This window comes from Pholcus phalangioides, unplaced genomic scaffold (assembly GCF_987345545.1).
Source record: "Pholcus phalangioides strain wild (caught in Gottingen) unplaced genomic scaffold, Ppha-v1.0 ptg000001l_1, whole genome shotgun sequence".
NCBI classification, from domain to species: domain Eukaryota; kingdom Metazoa; phylum Arthropoda; class Arachnida; order Araneae; family Pholcidae; genus Pholcus; species Pholcus phalangioides.
Window position 1 is genome coordinate 29,276,407 of NW_028301594.1, and position 19,185 is coordinate 29,295,591.

At 31.7% G+C, this 19,185-nt stretch overlaps 1 protein-coding gene across 2 annotated transcripts in view; it reads left to right on the forward strand.

Annotated features, from left to right (window-relative positions):
* The window catches only part of Asap (ArfGAP domain of ASAP), a 49,711-nt gene that overhangs the window by 11,316 nt on the left and 19,210 nt on the right, over positions 1–19,185 (forward strand). The window contains exons 11-23 of one of the 2 annotated variants that reach the window (XM_089233945.1): positions 1,297–1,464; positions 2,947–2,994; positions 3,231–3,270; positions 6,320–6,368; positions 7,147–7,325; positions 7,776–7,909; positions 8,082–8,170; positions 9,284–9,464; positions 9,871–9,956; positions 10,258–10,441; positions 12,195–12,308; positions 12,712–12,883; positions 15,064–15,366. In XM_089233945.1, the coding sequence (XP_089090071.1) occupies positions 1,297–1,464; positions 2,947–2,994; positions 3,231–3,270; positions 6,320–6,368; positions 7,147–7,325; positions 7,776–7,909; positions 8,082–8,170; positions 9,284–9,464; positions 9,871–9,956; positions 10,258–10,441; positions 12,195–12,308; positions 12,712–12,883; positions 15,064–15,366 (1,747 nt within the window). The remainder of the gene's footprint in view (positions 1–1,296; positions 1,465–2,946; positions 2,995–3,230; positions 3,271–6,319; positions 6,369–7,146; positions 7,326–7,775; positions 7,910–8,081; positions 8,171–9,283; positions 9,465–9,870; positions 9,957–10,257; positions 10,442–12,194; positions 12,309–12,711; positions 12,884–15,063; positions 15,367–19,185) is intronic. The other variant, XM_089233952.1, reaches the window with a different exon arrangement.

Here is a 19,185-nt window from a genome sequence, read left to right on the forward strand (position 1 = left end):
TCTCCTTCACAAGTTCTCATTAGTATTTCTTTTTCTTGTCAAGTCATTATATAGTTTATTATTAGTCACTATATAACCTCTATTTAGTTCCCCAAAGTGTACAATATCACCCTTTGGAGGGGTATCGAATGGTTTGGGGGGGGGGGCTGATAGAAGCTTGGGTTGGCTTACCTGGGTTATGAAGGGAAAAAATTTTGAAGAAGGGTGCTGTAGAACAAAGTCTGTTGCCTACCATGTCCAACAGAAACAGAATATACAAGTATTATGATTCCTTCTCCCCTTTTCCAATGTGTCAAACTATCAAAATGAACTTATGAACTTATAACTCAAAGTTTTTTTATCTGCCTCTGCTTATTGACTAATTGAGACCTGACTGGATAATATAGGATTTATGTAAATTCATTTAATTATATGGTGACCATAAAGGACCAATGCAAAAATTTTTAATTATTAATATGACTTATGATCCTGGTTGATATCCTTTTGCCCTTTAAGAAACATTGACAAGATATCTCGCCTTCGTGAAAGCCCTTTTATTTTAGAACTATCATTCCCAGATATTTTGTAAAATTGATTTGTCAATGAAACTCCCCTCCCCCATGTGTCTTAGTTTCCAAATTTAGAGGAAAGGTTGAAGTTTATTGAAAAAATATGGCATTTGTGAGGGATTAGTGATTTCTGCTGCGCTGCTTAAAGGGTTAATAATGATTTACAGTCATTAGTCTATTTTATAATAGGTTCTTCATTGCGATTCTTTTACTTTGTTCATCAAGATTTTGCTATAATATTTATTGAATGTTAAGTAAATATAATGTCTTTGTTATATTTAACATTCATATTTTTTATGGGCATCTTTTTTCAGCCACCTCATTGGGTATTTTGCCTGTTGTGGGATTTGTGTTTGTATTTGTATTATGTATGAGTGTTTAGAATGTTGTATGACTGCCACCACTCAGTCAGCTCATATTTGCACCTCAATGTCAGAAGATCATAGCTGTTTTATGTTTTCTGCATTAGGAGCGAGTATTGCAATAGAATAGACTGTTTCCTCAAAGAAGAATGTGCCAAAATCTTTGACGTACATCACAGAACAATTATCACTACTGCAGAACAATTTGGAAGAATTTTAAGAAAAAGTGAAAAAAAAATGTATGGGGATTTTTACCGCAGAACATCTCCATTCACCTGAGGGCTCGTTGCAGAACAGTACTAAACATTCTGCTTTGGAGGACTGTTTATGTAAATTCTTTAATCTTCATTTATAGAATTCATTTGCTATATTTTCTATCCTTACAGAGTCTAAACCTTTCAAGTTTTACACCCTATCAACCAACGGGTAATGAGAATTTTGGTTACACAAAAGTCGGAAATCTTTTCAAGAAATCTGATGGTAAAGTAAGGAAAGTGTGGCAAAAGCGAAGATGTGAAATTCGTGATGGCTTTCTATATATCTCTCATTCAGATGTAAGAATTCTAACTATATTCTCTTTGATAGTATAATTATTTTTTAAAAAATCAGAACGTCCTGTTTCTGAAAGAAAATGCAGATGAAAATTGAAGTTTCTGAAAGAAATTTTTCAAACTTCCATAACAGTTTATTCCATGTATTATGGTGAAACTTTGCTACAACAATACAGGATATATTGATAAATCTCTCTACAACGATATTTTCTTCAGATCTTGTTTGGAATGGCCTATAGAATAATGTCGATATAACATCTACTACCATAAATCCCTCTATAACAATATTTTTAAGAGATTTTGAAACCACTTCAACTATATTTTTTTATATTTCACGCAAAATCATCTTGAATTTAATTTTAACTTTGTCACTCGTTTTTATTCTTCCAAGAACCTCTGATAATATCTGCATTTTGCACCACATGATCATCAAAAATGTTAATAAAGCTTGCCACTTTCTCTGGAAGACACAAAAGTTCAATACAATGAACTTTACGGGGGCAATGCATGTGAATGAATTTAATTAATCAACTAACTAATTACAGTTTTTTGCCACAAATAAATTCTTTAAAGTGTGTTTTCTAATGGTACTAACAACGAAGATTTAGAAAAGATGTGGAGAACAGCATAAATTTGCTGACATGGAATGATGATGTTGCCTCTTGATATAATGATAATCCTTCTGCAACAATATTTTTTTTTGACCTGCAGAATATCATTATATCAAAATCTCACTGTAATGACTTTATTTTGTGTGGAAAATAAACATTGTAAGTTGGTAATCAGTAAGCATCTCTTGTTTGCACCTGATCATAGTGGGGGGGGGGGGGGGTTATGATATGTAGCATAATCCTCCCTTTTTTATATAATGTAATTTCAGATGTTGCTCAGTAAATCCCCTGCTTGGTTTTAGGTGTTATAGGTTCAATATTTGATTTGATGGTTTAAAACAATAAATGTTAACTTTTGTTGTTGCAAATTTTTATCTTTCACTATCCATTATCAATTTTTTTGTGCAAAAAATGTATCCCATGTACTGCTACTATTCTACTACACGAATACAGCAAAATATGATTCAAAATGATAGTGAGCTGTTCCCTGCTGCTTACCATTTTGCAGATGGCCATAATCATTCTATTTTAATGACAATAATGAACTTTCTAATGATAAAAATAATAAATTAATGTAAATGTGACTTGCAAAAAAAATTTCCAAGTTTTTATCATAGCAATTCTTGTGTATATTCATACTATTTTCCACCAAATTTTACAAAGGTCAATTTGAGATTTGCCAATGCTGCTAATATATGTGAGTACTAAAGTAAGGGTGTCTAACCTTTTTGGTTTACATTTTTTCTTCCAAAATATTGAATATTTTTTTCACATTTTTTAGAAAGAGATTTAAAATTAGTATAGTATTTTTTGTAATATTATATACTTTTTTATAAACATTTGTTGATCAAATAATTCTTTTTTCCATGTTCAGGAATCTAAACCTCCTACAAAACTGAATTTATTAACAAGTCAAGTCAAAGTAAGTTTTCAATGCAAATAATGTGAAATAATTCTTTTATTATATTTATTTATGTAGCTATCAAATTATCATTTAGGATTATTTGTCTTGTTTGCTATGGGGTGTTTACTAGCTTTATAGCATATAATTTTTATTTATTTTGAACTGTTAAACAGTGAATTTTCTTTACAGCTGTAATCTCATTTTTAATCCATTATTTCATGTTTCACATTCTTTTCTTTCTTCCTAAATAATAGGTAGTGCAAGAAGAAAAGCGTTGCTTTGATCTGGTCTCATGTTAGTTTACTACTTTCTCATTATTTAGTATTTATCATTTTGATTTTTCAGTAGCATTCATCAGAGATGGGACGAATATTCTGCCACTATTCTGTATTCTGCCCAATTGAATAATGCTTAGGTATTCAGCCGAATGTCTATGTAAATCCAAGTGTAAACAAATTTTAAAAAATTATATTAACTGGAATTTTTCACATAAATTAAAATTTGCTGATTATATTTTATTGTGTGGTGTAGAAAATGAATTTGTATACCCCCTTTCTGTAAGAGAGGCTGTCAGGATGAATTTCTAGGATAAAGAAAACCTGAAACTGAAAATAGAATCCTACTGAAAATAGAAAAACTGAAATAGAATAAGGTGGAAGGGAGGATGAATTACACAAGTTCATTAACTGAAGGATGTATCTAGACAAGAAACGTATTAATCTACTGAAAGAGGCAAAAAGGACAAAGAACATTTAAAGAGGGAAAATAAGAAAATAAGTGGTAAATTTTATAATGCATTACTGATTGAGAGTAAATAATGGTTGGCATTTTCTTGATTAGATGCAAAATTGTGACAAGTGTTGAAAAAATTTATTCATTAAGTAATATTAAAATACAATATATTAGAACTTGGTTAATTCAAACTTTGGATAATTCTAAAAAACTCCCCTTGAGTTTTCTATCTAAGTTAATGTTAAAATTTCTTGTTCAATTCAAATGTTTTGCATAATTCAAAGTCAGAGGGAAAAATTGTTTTTTTATATCAGCAAATTTAGTTTAGAAAAATTCTAAAGGAAGTCACACAGACTTAGTTTTATTTGACCGAGTTGTTGAAAACACACAACAAATTTTCAAAACAAAAGTTTTGAATATTTTTTTTTCTCTATTCTTTCTTTGATAATTTAATGCCCATTTTAATATTGATCAGCTGGAGTACATTGAGGATATGTACCACTTGATATTGATTATGTTGAACCTATGAATCAAGGTATACCATTCAAAATCTGAATCTCTTTGTAGTCAAAGTACAAATTATAATGCATTAATGAAAGTATATTGCATTGATAGCATAAAAATGACAAGCAAAATTTGGAAAACAGTTCCATAACCGATAATCAAGAATTGTTGCCCTTAAATAAGGCTTTAAGCATGGTCAAGAAATTCTGCAGTGATGTTGATTCCAGAACAGTAGCTAAGATCAATTATTATAATTATGAATAATTAAAATTTGGGAAAGTTTCGTAACTGAGATAAAGTTTTAATAATATATAACTATTATCTCCTTTTTTCTTTCTTTATCCCCCCCCCCCATGTGAATGTTGATGATTAAGTTGCAATTCATAGCTCTTTTGCAGGTCTAGGATAGATTAATTGGATAATTTGAATTTTGGATAGATTGAACTTTTCTCCAGTGACTTTGGACTTAGAATTAACCAAGTTCGACCATATATCATTAAATTTGATTGTACAAATTTTATTATCATGATACTGACAATTTCCACGGGTTTTAATATTTATTTAAATGATGAATTGCAGAATTGAAATTCAATATCATTTAAATTACCAATAATTTTATTTTCAATTAAAAACACCAATTTTATTTAAAATTTTGATGAATTTTAAGAAAAATATTCAGCCGCTGAATATTCTGTATTCAGCTAAACCATCAGCCGAATATTTGGTATTCAGCCAAATCACTATTCGTCCCATCCCTAGCATTCATTTCTTTATTCTAGTTCAGTGGTTCTTACCTTTCTACTGAACTGGACACCACTATGAACTTTGATTCACATTCTCGTCCCACCTCCAGTAAAATTTGTTCTTTCACCTCTTTAAATAATCACATCATGGAACGTTTTTTGTCTATTGCCCCTCAAAATTGCTCTCATTTCCAAGATTGCTTTTCTGCACCACCACCCCCCCCCCCCCCGATCAAGAACCACTGCTTTAGTTCATGCTTTAGATTAATTTTAGAACCTAATTTTTAATCACAATCTTTTGGATTGTACAAATCAATATAGATTCAAGCAGTTTTGATCTCTGATCAATAATCTATGACAGCGGTTCTCAACTGGTACTCCGCGGAGCCCTTAGAGCACCTTGTGCACTCTCCAGGGGCTCCGCGGCCACTTGAGGAAAATAAAACACACAGGAAAATTTTAAAAAATTATTAATATTTTTAAATAGTAAAAATAAATCAGTAACTTTGATGAATAATTAAAAAATTGGTCTCTGTGGAGCTCTGCCGCAGAATATTTTTACTAAAAAGGGCTCTGCGTGTCAAAAAAGATCCACTGATCTATAACATAGAATTGAAGCAAGTTATTAGTTGATCAAATCAATAATTGTGATAAAAAGTTTTTGAGTGGTACTCTTTTTCTATTTTTAATTTCCTTATTTTTTATTTTCAGTTTTTATGTATGACAACATTTGTGACATTCTAGAATAGCGGTGGTCAACCAGTGCTCCAGGAGCACCGGTTGGTGGTACACTTCTGGTACACTGGAGAATGTACGCACCTCGGTACACTTCCCAGGGGCTTTGCTGCAACTCAAGGAAAATAAAACAAATCAGTAACTTTGATAAATAAAAAATAAGAGAGGCCTACAGGGGTCCACCATAAAAATTATATGCAGAAAGAGCTCCTGGAGTGGAACAGGGCTCCACAAGTCCAAAAAGGTTGAGAACCGCTGTTCTAGAATATTATGTACAATTAAAAGTTATCTATCTTTTATAGATAAAAATTGATACCAACCCCAAAATTAGAGCTTTTAATTAAATTAATCTTATTTATTTCTATCACTCAAAAATATTTTGTTTTTCATTTAATTTCTGCATTAAATAAATTTCAGTGGTAACTGTTTCTCGGCCAAGATTTATAAAATAATAATGTTGATATGAATGTGCATATGCAATCAATTAGTGACATTAAATAAATTCTTCCTATTAGATGCATTTTTTTCTGAGGATTCCACAATTTATCTAACTTCAACTGTGCTGGTCATTACCAAAATTTCTTCAAACTTGCATTTGTTTTCTTCATAGTAGTTTTTATTTTTTGCAGGCAATAGAACATATCATTTCCAAGCCGAAGATGAAAATGAGATGGAAGTGTAAGTAGAAATACACATTTTTTTTTTTTTACATTATTTGGTAACTTGGCAATTCGACACAAACTCCTTGGGACTGAGCATCGAGATACATTAAATATTTGGATGTGATTTCTTATTGATATTTTTTTGTTGGGCTGCAATAAAGTTCATTTATATTGTCCATGCGCCTTTTCAATTCTACATTTTTGAGAAATTTAAAATGTATAAATCCTACAGTGTTTAATTTTTTTTTTTGCCCAACTCAAGAATACATCCGATACAGAAATCAACATAGAGGTAATATTGAAAATAATTCCACTTTGCTTGAGCATAGACAAGGAGAAAATGAGATAATGTACCAAAAAAGTAGAATAATTACAAACGCGATATTGTGCAAGAATATTTGACATTCATAGGTCTGTGACAGCTTATTGTCAACTGGGTATAAAGATTATGGATGCTAGGGTGTCTGCTGAAAAAATAAGTATTTCTGGTGAAAAAAAATTACAATCAATAAAGAATTTGGTGAGCTTTCTTATCACCCAAATTAGAGAGGGATTGATCAAGAGAAATAAACAACTGTGGCAATTATCTGTGGCAAGATTAATCTAATTTTTGAAAACTGCAGGAGGAAACACCAAAATGCAAACGGAGACATTCAAAGTATGTCAAGGCCAGTTTCACTGATTCAAACGCAGAATAGCCATCCATAGTGCTATTACATAATGTTTTTTAGCTTAATAATTCATTTTGAGTTTATCGTACTTATTGTGGTTTTTTTTTAACAATTCTTATATAGGTGGATGTCGGTGCTAGTTAACTGTAAAGAAGGTGCTCTTAGGAAGGCATTTGATGATTCTGGACAAACAGGGCCATCCAAAGTTAATCAGAGCTTGCTAGAGCTGCAACAAAGTATCATCAGACAGATACATAGGCTACCTGGCAATGATCGCTGTTGTGACTGCAATAGCTCCAAAGGTATTCAGAATTTTGTTCAAATTTCACAGTAGCATCACCTCACAAAATACATGTCATTCTTTCCATGTCTTTTTTTTTTTTTTTTGGTGAGATTCTTAAAAAAATTGATTGTTTTGGATAATGATATTAATAAATAGTTTTGCTTTGATTTCCCTCTCCCTCTTTCTGTTGATATAAAGAAAAATATATATTATATTGATCCTGTATTGATGAATATATTATCCTGTATATACTGAATATATTTATTTATTTATATTTTATTTTTACTTTACTTATTTCAGTATATTTATCTTTTATCTCTTTCAGAGTAAATAGTTAAGATGTAGGAATGATTGAAAATTAAGGCAGTTTCATGAAATTCAATGATCTTGTATGTTTGAGTTATATATGTGCAGATATTATTTGCTACATACACAAGAAAAAATTAATGAAATTTTTTTGTATTTGCAGACCCAACATGGTTATCAACTAACTTTGGTATTCTTATGTGTATAGAATGTTCAGGAATTCACAGAGATTTAGGTGTTCACATTTCTCGTATTCAATCTTTAACCTTAGACAACATTGGTACCTCTCAGCTGTTGGTAAGTAAAAGTATCAGAAAATATCAATTTCAATTAATATATTACTTGAATTCAATAATATCACTTCAATTATTTTACTTTGGTAAAGGTAATTTATATACATGCTAATTGTGAATATATGTGAATACATGTACATGACCATCAAATTACGATATGTATTTCACATTCTTAGCTTGCAAGAGTCATGAGTAATACAGGCTTTAATGACATTCTTGAAGCAACTTTAAGTCATTCACGTAAACCAACTTCTACCAGCTCAATGTAAGTAAAAGCTTCTTAACCCATCAAGTCCTAAAAGATGCTTAGACTTAACATTTTTTTAAAAATTTTTGTCACCTTAAATTTTATTAAAGTTGAGCATTGCCAAATTTTTGGAAATATTTTAGTCTTGGAAGTGTGCTAATATTTTTTTTTTTTTTTGTAATTTATATTAATGCTTTGTTGAATTGTTAGATTATTCAAAACAATGGCTGAACCTGTTTTATAGCTCAATTTTCGTCAACTGAAAAAATTTGTAAAAACTTTTTTCTATATAATCATTTTATTGGAGAGTGGTTTCTCATTGACTAAGTAAACGCGAAACAATTATTTTGTTTGTTATTTTTGTATTTTTTCTCTATCTCTGTACATAATGTTGCGCAAGCACAATTTTGGGAACACCTCCTACAAGTCAACGCACTGCATGTTATGACAAGAAGCAACATTTTTCTGCATGCTATATATGACTGGTTCACTCTACTGTATGCTGCTGTGGTGATCAGTTCTCATTGAAACAGCCAAGGAGGAATTGTCATCACGATTGTAAACTTCATGGAAATTTAACAGATTAATAAGCAGTTCCTATTATGTCAGATTCAAGTTAGAAGTAGCTCGAACATTTATGAAGTAATCTGTATAAGTCACAAATGAGACGACAAAACCGCAGTTACTCCCGAAGTGAGAAAGGGGAGACCATCGAACAACAGGTTACTATGAAAAATGTAATGTTGCACTTCATATATAGATTGTTTTTCTGAATTTTATGAAAAGTAAGTTTCCAAAATATTTCTTTTGATGATGTAACCATATGTTTTGTTTCACTTGTCCATAATAAAAATGTAAAGGAAAGTAAATGTTTTGCAGTGGTGTTCCCAAAGTTGTACAAATGCCATATTTTTTATATTTTCTTATCTATTCAATCCTTTAAAAAAATCACATATTCATGTTATCCTGTGATAAAATAACTCAGGTATGAAAAATAGTCACGCTCCATTATTACATCAATGTCCAGGAACTCTAATGAGTTAATATTTAAATTTGTGTGTTACATTTTTGTGGGTGAAACTCAAACATTGCAATCAGTTTATTTACATATTTATATTATTTGACATACAGGGACGAGAGGTATGAGTTTATAAGAGCCAAATATGTTGATAAGAAATTTGCCATAAGGACTTGCTCCGATGAAAATTACCTTAAAAATGACTTGGAACAAGCAGTCACTGGTAGAAATCTGCACCAGCTTCTTCAGGCCTTTGTAGAAGGTGTCGATTTGACATGTATATTGCCAAGTAGTGTAAGTTTCTTTTTATTATTAAAATCAAAAATGCCATCAGATAAGAGAAAAGTATCAAAATAAATTGGTATGCTGTTTAGGATAAAAATATATTTTATAAAATCATCCGAACTCATTGAATCATTTTTATCTCAAAGATTAAATAAAAATGAGTTATAAACAAGCGTATTTTAGTTTGATTTGGGAACAAGCTCATAAATATTTTTTGTATTGTTTAGCACAGAATACTGATGCTAGCAGCCAGTGCAATAAAATTTTTAAAACCATTAAAAACATTTCTTTTGTACTTTTTGATTTCTAATAATTTTAGCAGCTTTCTTAGTTCCTTGGATGTATCACATTGTCTTTTCTAATTACACTGCATGCTTTGGTTTTATGAGAAAAATCAAATTGTGTTTCATTTTAGGAGAAGAATGAGACTTGCTTACACTTAGCAGTTGCTCAAGAAGATGGTTCATCTTTGCACATTGTAGATTTCCTTGTACAAAACAGGTAAAGTATATGTATTTTGAATAACTAGATCTGTTAAATCTAATGAATCAATATCCAGTATGTTATGCTTTCAGTGAACTTGAATTTTCAATGTAAAATTATTATAATGAAAAATGCTGTAAATTGCTTGACGACTGTAAGGCAAAAAGTTGCTAAGATCCCACTAGATTTTTTTCTGTACATAATAATTTACAGGTTTTTTTTTAAATTTCAGAACTAAACTGTCCTATGTGGAATTACATTTTATAGTGTAGTTTATAATGTATAAAAATAATGTTTTTTTCCCCTTTTCTATGCTTAGTTCGAGCCTTGATAAGCAAACCAAAGATGGCAGCACTGCTCTTCACATTTGTGCTCTGAGTAACCAGTCAGAATGCATGAAACTCTTGCTGAGAAGTGGTGCTAATCCCCAGATTGAAAATCGGGAAGGAAAAACTCCTCTTGACATTGCCAAAGAAAAAGGTTACCATACTTGTATAGAACTTGTAAGTCATTTATTGATTTTCTCGTTTATTATTAACCTTTTTTCCTATCAATCTGGTTTTTTTTCTTCTATATTTTAATACTGCTTGTAAATTATTAAATGTTTAAATGAGAATATTTTTGACAGTTATAGTGGTAATTCCTATGAATAAAATTTGTTTCACAGCTATGAGATTTTCAATTGTGCTAGACAGGGAACACTCTGCTGTAAACTATGATATTATCATTATAATCCTTGAATCATAGGTTTTCTTCTAGAACTTGCAAAACTACTTTAGAAAATTTCTACGCTTTAACCCTTTGCGATCCAAAAGGTTTTTTTGGCACTATGTTGGTACAGTTCATACTTTATAACGCCTCCCCCACGATAATTAAGGCTCCTAGATGTTCATTCATACTGTGGTGTCCCAAGTGGGAAGAGTTTAGGAAACTTTGCCCATTGCTCTGACACCAAGTAGTATAACATGAATTGTAGGTGTGAAGTAACAGCATACTGTGGAGATTTCCCAGAGTTAACAGTGTTGGGGATCGTATGGTAACTGTTACCATTTTACTGAACCCCTGTACATTGGATATTATAGTATAACTGCAACCGATAAAGGCCATATCTAAATAAATGAAGAGGCTACTCCTGTCTACAATACCCTTTTTAAGAAAAGGAGCAGAGAAGGTCTCCTAGGGATATGGTCAAGAACTCAACATAAAGTTATATAGGAAATTAACACAGAGTTCAAGTTAGAGCAGAGAATCGATACACACTATGAATTTAAGTGTTTAGTATAATTGAAAATTTGTCAAGTTGTAAATGCTCTGGCTGCATCACTACTACTTCACTTAGTATCATCTGATGATCACCAAATTAGTTCCTTCTCAGGATAGAGAAAGCGGGGCATCGTCCCACATAGTGAAGTGAAGTTTCATCTTCTCCACATACAGAACAAATGGGTGAGTCTGCATAGCCACAGTTGTGTAGGTGTTTCGCTAGGTTAGCATGACCAGTGATGATCTGTATAACCTGTCGAATCTGTTTTCAGTTCAGTGAAATAAGTTTTTTGGCAATATTCGGTTAGGTTCCCAAGCCCAGCTTGGCCGGTCTGCAGTCCTGCCTCGAGTTCCATTTCTGATAATGTTTACTTTCTATCCATTATCTGACATCTTTTATGGATGACATTGAAACGGGATAGAAAAGTTCAGGTCCAGATAGCTTCAGGTTTGCTGCCTCTTTGGCTAACGCTTCGATATCTCCTTGAGATGGAAAGCGGGGTGTGTCCGGTCCTTCAATGCCTCTTTCGCTATCTGGTCTGCTAGTTTGAGGCTCCTGTATGTTTGTCCCTTTGCATTTTTGTATAGCTTATGAGTTTTGCAGTGAAGCCAAATTCACAGGGGCGCATTGTAACAACGAAGTATCATTGTTTCCTGACTCAGTCCTATGTCAAGTCTACCTTAACATAGGACAACCAAAGTTTGAAGGAGGTAACATATTCAGCATTGCTCAGACTTCGCTAATCTTGTTACCAATCCATTAAATCAGTACAGAGTTTGATATGCTCAAATCTACAAATAAATATGATTTTTAAGGGATATTTATATTCAGTTATGAAAAAAGAAAATTCTTTATCAAGACTTTGTTTAACATAATTTATTCCACCTGTTAGTTTTTTTTTGAACTACTAATTTATTTTTTTATTTTTTTTATTTTTTTTTGCTGAACGAACATTGTTTGGTATATAATTATTTCTACTCTTTTTCTATAAGCTTGAGCATGCTATACACAACAAAAAGACACTGTTTGAAAATGTAAATATTGATTGGGGTTTGTCTCAAGAAGATGGATCTACAGACTTCAGTGATGAGGATGGAGATGAAAAGGTAAGCAGAACTTCAATGGATGTATGTATGTATTGCAGTTCAAGTCTGAAGTCTGGACCCTTTTCAAAGTTTGCAGGACAATTCACTGTTTACTCAGCCTTCAAGCTCTGGCTGCTTCACAAATTCACAAAGTGTCTAGACTTAAGACATGGGCACTAACATATATATCAGTAACACTCATTCTTACTCTTACATCATTACATTCTGATTCTTACATCACACAAGGAAGAGATAAGTTCTCTTGTGTTGTGTATGTGTGTGTGGAAGCTGTCAAATTTATCGCTGAAAAGTATTTTCAATGCTTTTCATTAAAGCAAAAAAATGTATTTATTTTAAAAAGGCATTTTAATTGTGTTAACCATTTATTATAATGTTCACCATAGATGTGTTTTTCCTGAAACAGGGAGGTCAGACCACACCAGAGCATCACATCCGTTCTCGACCTTCCAGTGTAGTGGGCAATGAATCACCCACTAGTAGGTCAAGCTCAATAAGCGAAGGTGTGAAGCAAAGTCCTCATACAATGCCACGCACAATGCCTCCTCCTCCTCCACCTCAGAACAAGAAACCACTCAGTAAGATTTTTCCAACTTCTCTGTTGATAATATCAGTTTGTTTAATTCAAGAATTAAGTATTCTCTCTGGGTTTATAATTTTTTACAAATTTTTTGTTATCTTGATGACATTAAATTTTTAGGTTTTTCTCTATATTTTTGTTTGGTGGTTTTATTTTGCAAAAAAAATTAAATTCAGTAAAATTTATTAGCAAGTAAAATTTAATAGCACTAATTGCTATTAAATGTATGCAATTATCATTACACAAGATGTATGCTAAAAGCTTTATTGTAAGTCTAAGGCTGGATAAATTCTAGGTGCTAGGTCGCCATGGCAACTAAAAAATTGGTGATGGCACCCCTAAAATTTTCTTTGTGCAGTTACTAAATTGCAGGCTGAGAGCAGTACAAAGTGAATTTATAGCAGCGTATCTGCCAACATGAAAGAGGGTCACTATGCTCTTTGAAAAAGTCAAAAGAAGCATAATTTTGGACCACCTTCGGCTAAACATTTTTTTTAGCACCTGAAATTTTATTTTGGCGGCTAGATTTTTTTGTGATTTGTCCAGCCCCCAAGTCATCAAGTTGAATTTTAAGTTCGTTTAACTTAGATCAAATGAAAAATTTAAAAAAAAAATAAAAATGCTGTGGTAATGTAACCCATCTTGAAAGACCACCTCCCAATGAGATAAATTTTTCTGGCAAGGTATTTCTCTGTCACATTAAATGATCTCTATTAAGGTGTGCTGGTTTTTTATGAAATAGAGGGTGACTCATCTTAGAGAAACTTTACTGTTCATGACTTTTATTTTACTGAGAGAAAGGGTTCCGAAAAATAAGTTTTAGCAATGATAAGAGTAATCATTCTCCCTTCTGAAATTTTTTATTCATATAAATTAGTTTCCTATGACATCTGCAATACTTAGATGGTATCTTCAACAACAAATTATAATTGAACTTTGTGGTTATTGATTTTCCACCAAAATGATGATTTAAAAATGTTTAGTGTTGTTTGAGGATTATAGGAGGAGCTTCAAGTGATTTTCATTCTAGCGTAAAAAGTGGTTTTATGCATTCACAATTGATGAAGCTTTAAATTCTGATACACAACTCGTAGTCCATTACACATTTTTTTAAAATTCAGATAATCATTTGTGAATGATCATTAAATAAGGTGCCAGGGAAGCTAAGAGCATATTTCACCTATAGGTTCAATCATAAAGTAGCGCATGTACTCTTGGTGTGCAGCTCGATATTAGATTATTCTGTGTGTTCTTACCTTCTTTTTTAAACAGATTTTTACTAATTTCTAATGCATGATTTGAAATTTCAAAGCTTGCTTAGCTATTCAATGCTTTTATTTTTAAATGATGTGCATCAAATTTTCCTTTCATAGTATACTTTAGAGCTGTATATGAGATGTATACATAGGTTTGGAAACCATCTGCAAAAATACCATCAATATAATTTCACCTTAGCCATTATTAGCAACTATTTTGTGGATTTTTTATCCCATAACTGATACTTTTTTGAACTTTTGATAGTTTATTTTTTTCCTCCTGAAACATTTTTTGTAATAATACAAAGTTTTTTGATGAAAGAGCTATCATTCACACTTGGAAATGTGTTCTAAGAATATTTTTGTAATACTTGGATGAGTCACAACCCCCCCCCCCCCCAAATCAAAGGTTAGAAATATGCTGTATTTTCGACAGTAGTGGCATTAGGAGTAAATGGAGTAAATGTTGGAAATTGTACCTATACATGTCTGTTCACTTAGAAATTTCAGTAATTTTTCATTGTAAAAAAATTCTCAAGAATATTATTTTTACAGCTTAAAAAATTGGTCCTGTTCATGCTAAATTACTTCAGTTTTCAAAAACAACTATATTTTTAATAAATTTGTATCAATTTTTTAATTTATTATAGTATCACAGAGGTGGTTGTATTTTTCAATCAATGTCTGAAAAAACTATGAAACATAAATTACAAAGATGTTGCTGGCAATTTTTCCAAGTGTGACAGCTTTTTTCAGAGTTACACTGTAGAAATTTTTGTGTTTTTAGTGGAAAATACTTTTGTAATTTTTTTTTCCTTTTTTGGATTTTGTAAAATATTTTCTATTCTCCCTCTCATGAGTCAGCTGTGGAAATTTTATCAAAGCTAATCTCATTGTTGTTGAACTTAATTTTCCCTCACAGTCCCTGGTTTGCATTCTCAAGGCAGCATGAAGAAGCGAGCAGCACCCCCTCCGCCCACACAAATAACCAGTAACAGTGACAGCCCAGTGACGCCTAATCATTCCCGAACACCTTCAGACCCTGGCCTGTCCCAATCCCCTTCTGGAATCATACATAGAAGAAATCATTCCACTGATCTCGTGTCATGCGGGAATCCCTCGTCGAACAGCATCAACAGCAGTTCTTGTAACTCCTCGTCTTCCATCATAGACTTCCAAGTGAACAACAGTAGTTTAAAGTTTCACTCATCTGGGGTCAACCTGGGTAGGAAGTTAATAAATAAATAAATATATATTGCACTTTCTCTGCTGACCTATCTTTCAATAATGTTTTGTTTTTCTCAAATATTTTCTTTTTTCCTCTTGGTACAAACTGCTTTGTGGCTGTGGCTTTATTTTATATATATCACATTGCATCTGCTGAACTTTTCAATTATATTTGTTCTATTACAAAGCATTCTATATGACTTAAATCTGCTCATTAATATATATTTTTTTTTTTTTTGCCTAGTACCATTGTATTTTTTTTATCAAGATTCAATTTTCAACAGACAAATGGCAACAATAATCTCTAGTACTCAAAATATTACTTTTTTTAATGATGTGCTAAAAAAGTTATGCATTTATCAAAATTAAGTTGTCTGGCCTATAAATCTAATGACGAGCTTAGCACTATATGCTACACCATTCTACAATTATGCTTGTAACACTAGCTCAGAGATATCATTTGGATTTTGTGAAAGTAAACATACAAGAGCACCAGTACTAGGGAATTTATATCTTCAATGTTTTCAGAAATAAATCTTTATTGATTGATTTTGTACAATTATTTTCAAGTATTAATATGCTTTTATTCTAATTTAATTGTAATTATAATTAGATTTGAATTTAAATCGGAGTTCAAGGAAACAATTATTCTGGATATTATGCTAAGGTGAACTTGGAAAGAAAAGCCATCTTGTCTCTGCCAGGACTGGAATGAGACTCAGACAAACTCTGAGCCAATCTGTCTTGTCTGTGTGTGGAAGGCCATAAAGCCGCATCTAAATTTGCCACTCTGCTCAATGTCCAAACACTCAAAAACCTGTTTTCCATCAAAACAGTGCTGTGCTGTGTGTTACAAACAGGAAGAGAATGGGGGGTCTAGAATTGCTAGACGTCTGTATATACGACCCACAAGGGTGTATGCTGGTTGGCATTACATTGAATATTCATGGATTATTAAGGGACTCTGCGACCTCTGAAAGTTGCTTTGGGTGCGGTGTGGCATGAGCCTTCTAGGTTCTGTGCTAATGAGGTGCTGTATTTGATGAACTTTCAATTAAAATTTTAAAAAATTAAATTTTTGAGTGAATGTTTCTTATATGAATTTCTATGATTATGTTGTCCTGGGAGGGGAGGGAGTGTAAAAATTATTTATCAAAAATTGTCCAAAAATAAATTGGTAAATGATTTTTATGAAAGTTATTTATCAAATTTTTGATTTTAAAAAATTTTTTAAATCACTTGTGTTGTCTTTATTAGTTTTGGTACATTGAGGTATCAAGTTGAATGGTACAGTAAAATTCATTTTAGAATTTTATCATGGAAAAATGTAATGTAAAAAATGAGTAACTATATTTTATATTTTTTAAAGTGTAAGAAATTATTATAAATTTATTTTTTTAGCTTTTATCAATAGCTATTGTGTGTTAAGCTTTATTGCTTGATTTTGATAGTATTTTTAGTCTATTACAATGAACAGAGTTATAGCATCTGATAGCAATGTTGCCATCTGTCGAGTGAAATGTGAAACTTGTATTGCAGTTTTTATACAAATGATAGAATTCTGCAGCTCTTTTTTTTTATTTTATTTCAAAATGAAACTATCTAATGTTCATAGTTCCTCCTTATGCTTTACAAAACCAACTTATATGCATAACCACTTGAGATAATATTTGACATATTTCAAGCTTTCCAATAGAAATTATACTTGTTACTGTTCCTTTTTTCTCCTTGCTGTCTTCTCTCTATTTCTGCTGCATGTTGCCAATTCTGTTATGAAATAGTGGAGTGTTATGCAAGAAGGTTTTAAAGACCCTATCTGATTATTACGATTTTAATCTCAGGGATTTACACTACAGGGAAGACACAAAAGTGTGGTCATAAGTGGAAACTTTGGACATTATGGTAGTTTCAGAGAGATTCTAATGTTCACTGATAATTTCCTTTAAAAAAAGCTATTCTGTGCATGTTTTATTTTTCCCCCTCCCATGTCTAAGTGAGGAGTTCATTTTATTTGGATGAATACATTTTAAACCGCATTATTGCATGCAAAGTTTTTGTCATTAGCAAAATATTTTTTGGATTTAAAACCATGATTTAATGTACCTATACTATGTACAACTGTTATTAGCTTGAAATGATTTCTTCAATCGCTACATTCTTTCTCTAGTAAAGCTAAGATCAGGTAAAACTGACATTATGTTGCTTCATAAATGTTTTTAATTATTCATTGTACAATATCTTTGAATAACAGTTATTCTGGGGGGGGGAAAATTGAAATTTTTGTAAGGTCAAGATATTACACTATAAAAGTTTTAGAAAAGGTCTTTTACAAAATTTGGAAAAAAACAACTAATATGCCTATTGGTTACATTCACTCGAATGTAACCAATATGCTTATTGGTTGCATTTTTCATATTTTACAAAAGAACTTTTCTAAAACATTCATAGTGTAATCCCGACATTTGAGTCTCAAAACAAATGTCTTTTTTTTTTTCAATACTTATCTGAAGCACTCTGGAGTATAATTAGCAATAACTTGATACTATCTGCTCATTTTTTTCCCCATATACAGTGATACCTCTGCTAACAAACACTTCAGCTTACAAAGATTTTTTTCAACGTTTTCCTGCTGTTTTTTGACATCTTCCTTGGCTAATAAATGCAGATTCAAATAACAAACGTTTCAGTTGATATAGATGCATGCACTTACATATAAAACAGTGGCGTCTTGAACTAACTTTTCATGCCAATCAAAATGAATCCAATGAGTTACTGTCAATTAGAGATAGATTTATTTATTTCTAACTCTGAATCACTTTTCAGATGCACCTTTCTTTCTGTTTCAGAAAGATTTTGAACCATTTCATGCAAAATAAATGATTAAGATAACAGAAAATGAATTAAAAACAGGGGAAAAAAAGATCCTTAGCCTTAAATAGTTTCAGTGGATACGGTAAGACTCTTAATACAACTTAATACAAACTGATAAATCTGGACATTCTGGGAACTTATTTTTTTCATCTGCATGTGTGTAAGAGAGGAATGAGTTGACTATATCTCATAAAGCATCTCCCATTTTTTTTTTGTATGTTCAACACAACTGTGCAGCGTACTTAGTGCAAAATAAAGACAATTTCAGTTTTTCATCTCCCTTTAAATTCTCCTTTATCCAGTTCTGAAGTTTTTTATCTAAGCCTTTGGTCAGTTTCTATTTTTTCCAGCAGTACTTAGTGTTTTATGAAACCTATATATCTTCAAATTTTGGTCTGTTCATGGAACAAATTAAACATATGTATATGGCCATCTGGTGGCCTTTGTCTTCTACGAGCTATTAGCTGATCATGCCAGACTGTCCATTGCATGGGTCCCATTCAGCATATATACACTCCAAGGAAGAAATTTTCTATCTCCTCTGTAGCTTAGTGGTTAAAGCACTCATCCAGCATATGAAAGGCCCAAGTTTGAGTCCTGGTATAGGCAGAGATTAATTTTTTTTTCCAAGCAATAAAATCATCTTTCCAAAAAAAATCAGCATCTTCACACAACATCCAGTTTTCTGTATATCTTACATAAACAATTTTCCATGAATACCTATGAGAAATCAGGTTTTTGGCTAACGAATGCAATCTGGAACAAATTGTCTTCGTTGGCTGAGGTATCACTGTAATACTTAAGTTGAATTTTTTATTTCTTGTGGAAAGGCCATAAGAAAAAAGTTCTGTTGAAACCAATTTTCATTATTAAAGATTTATTCTCACATGACAGTCACAGCCTGTCTCTGCCCAAAAAAATCCATCTCAGTTAAAAAAAATTCTTC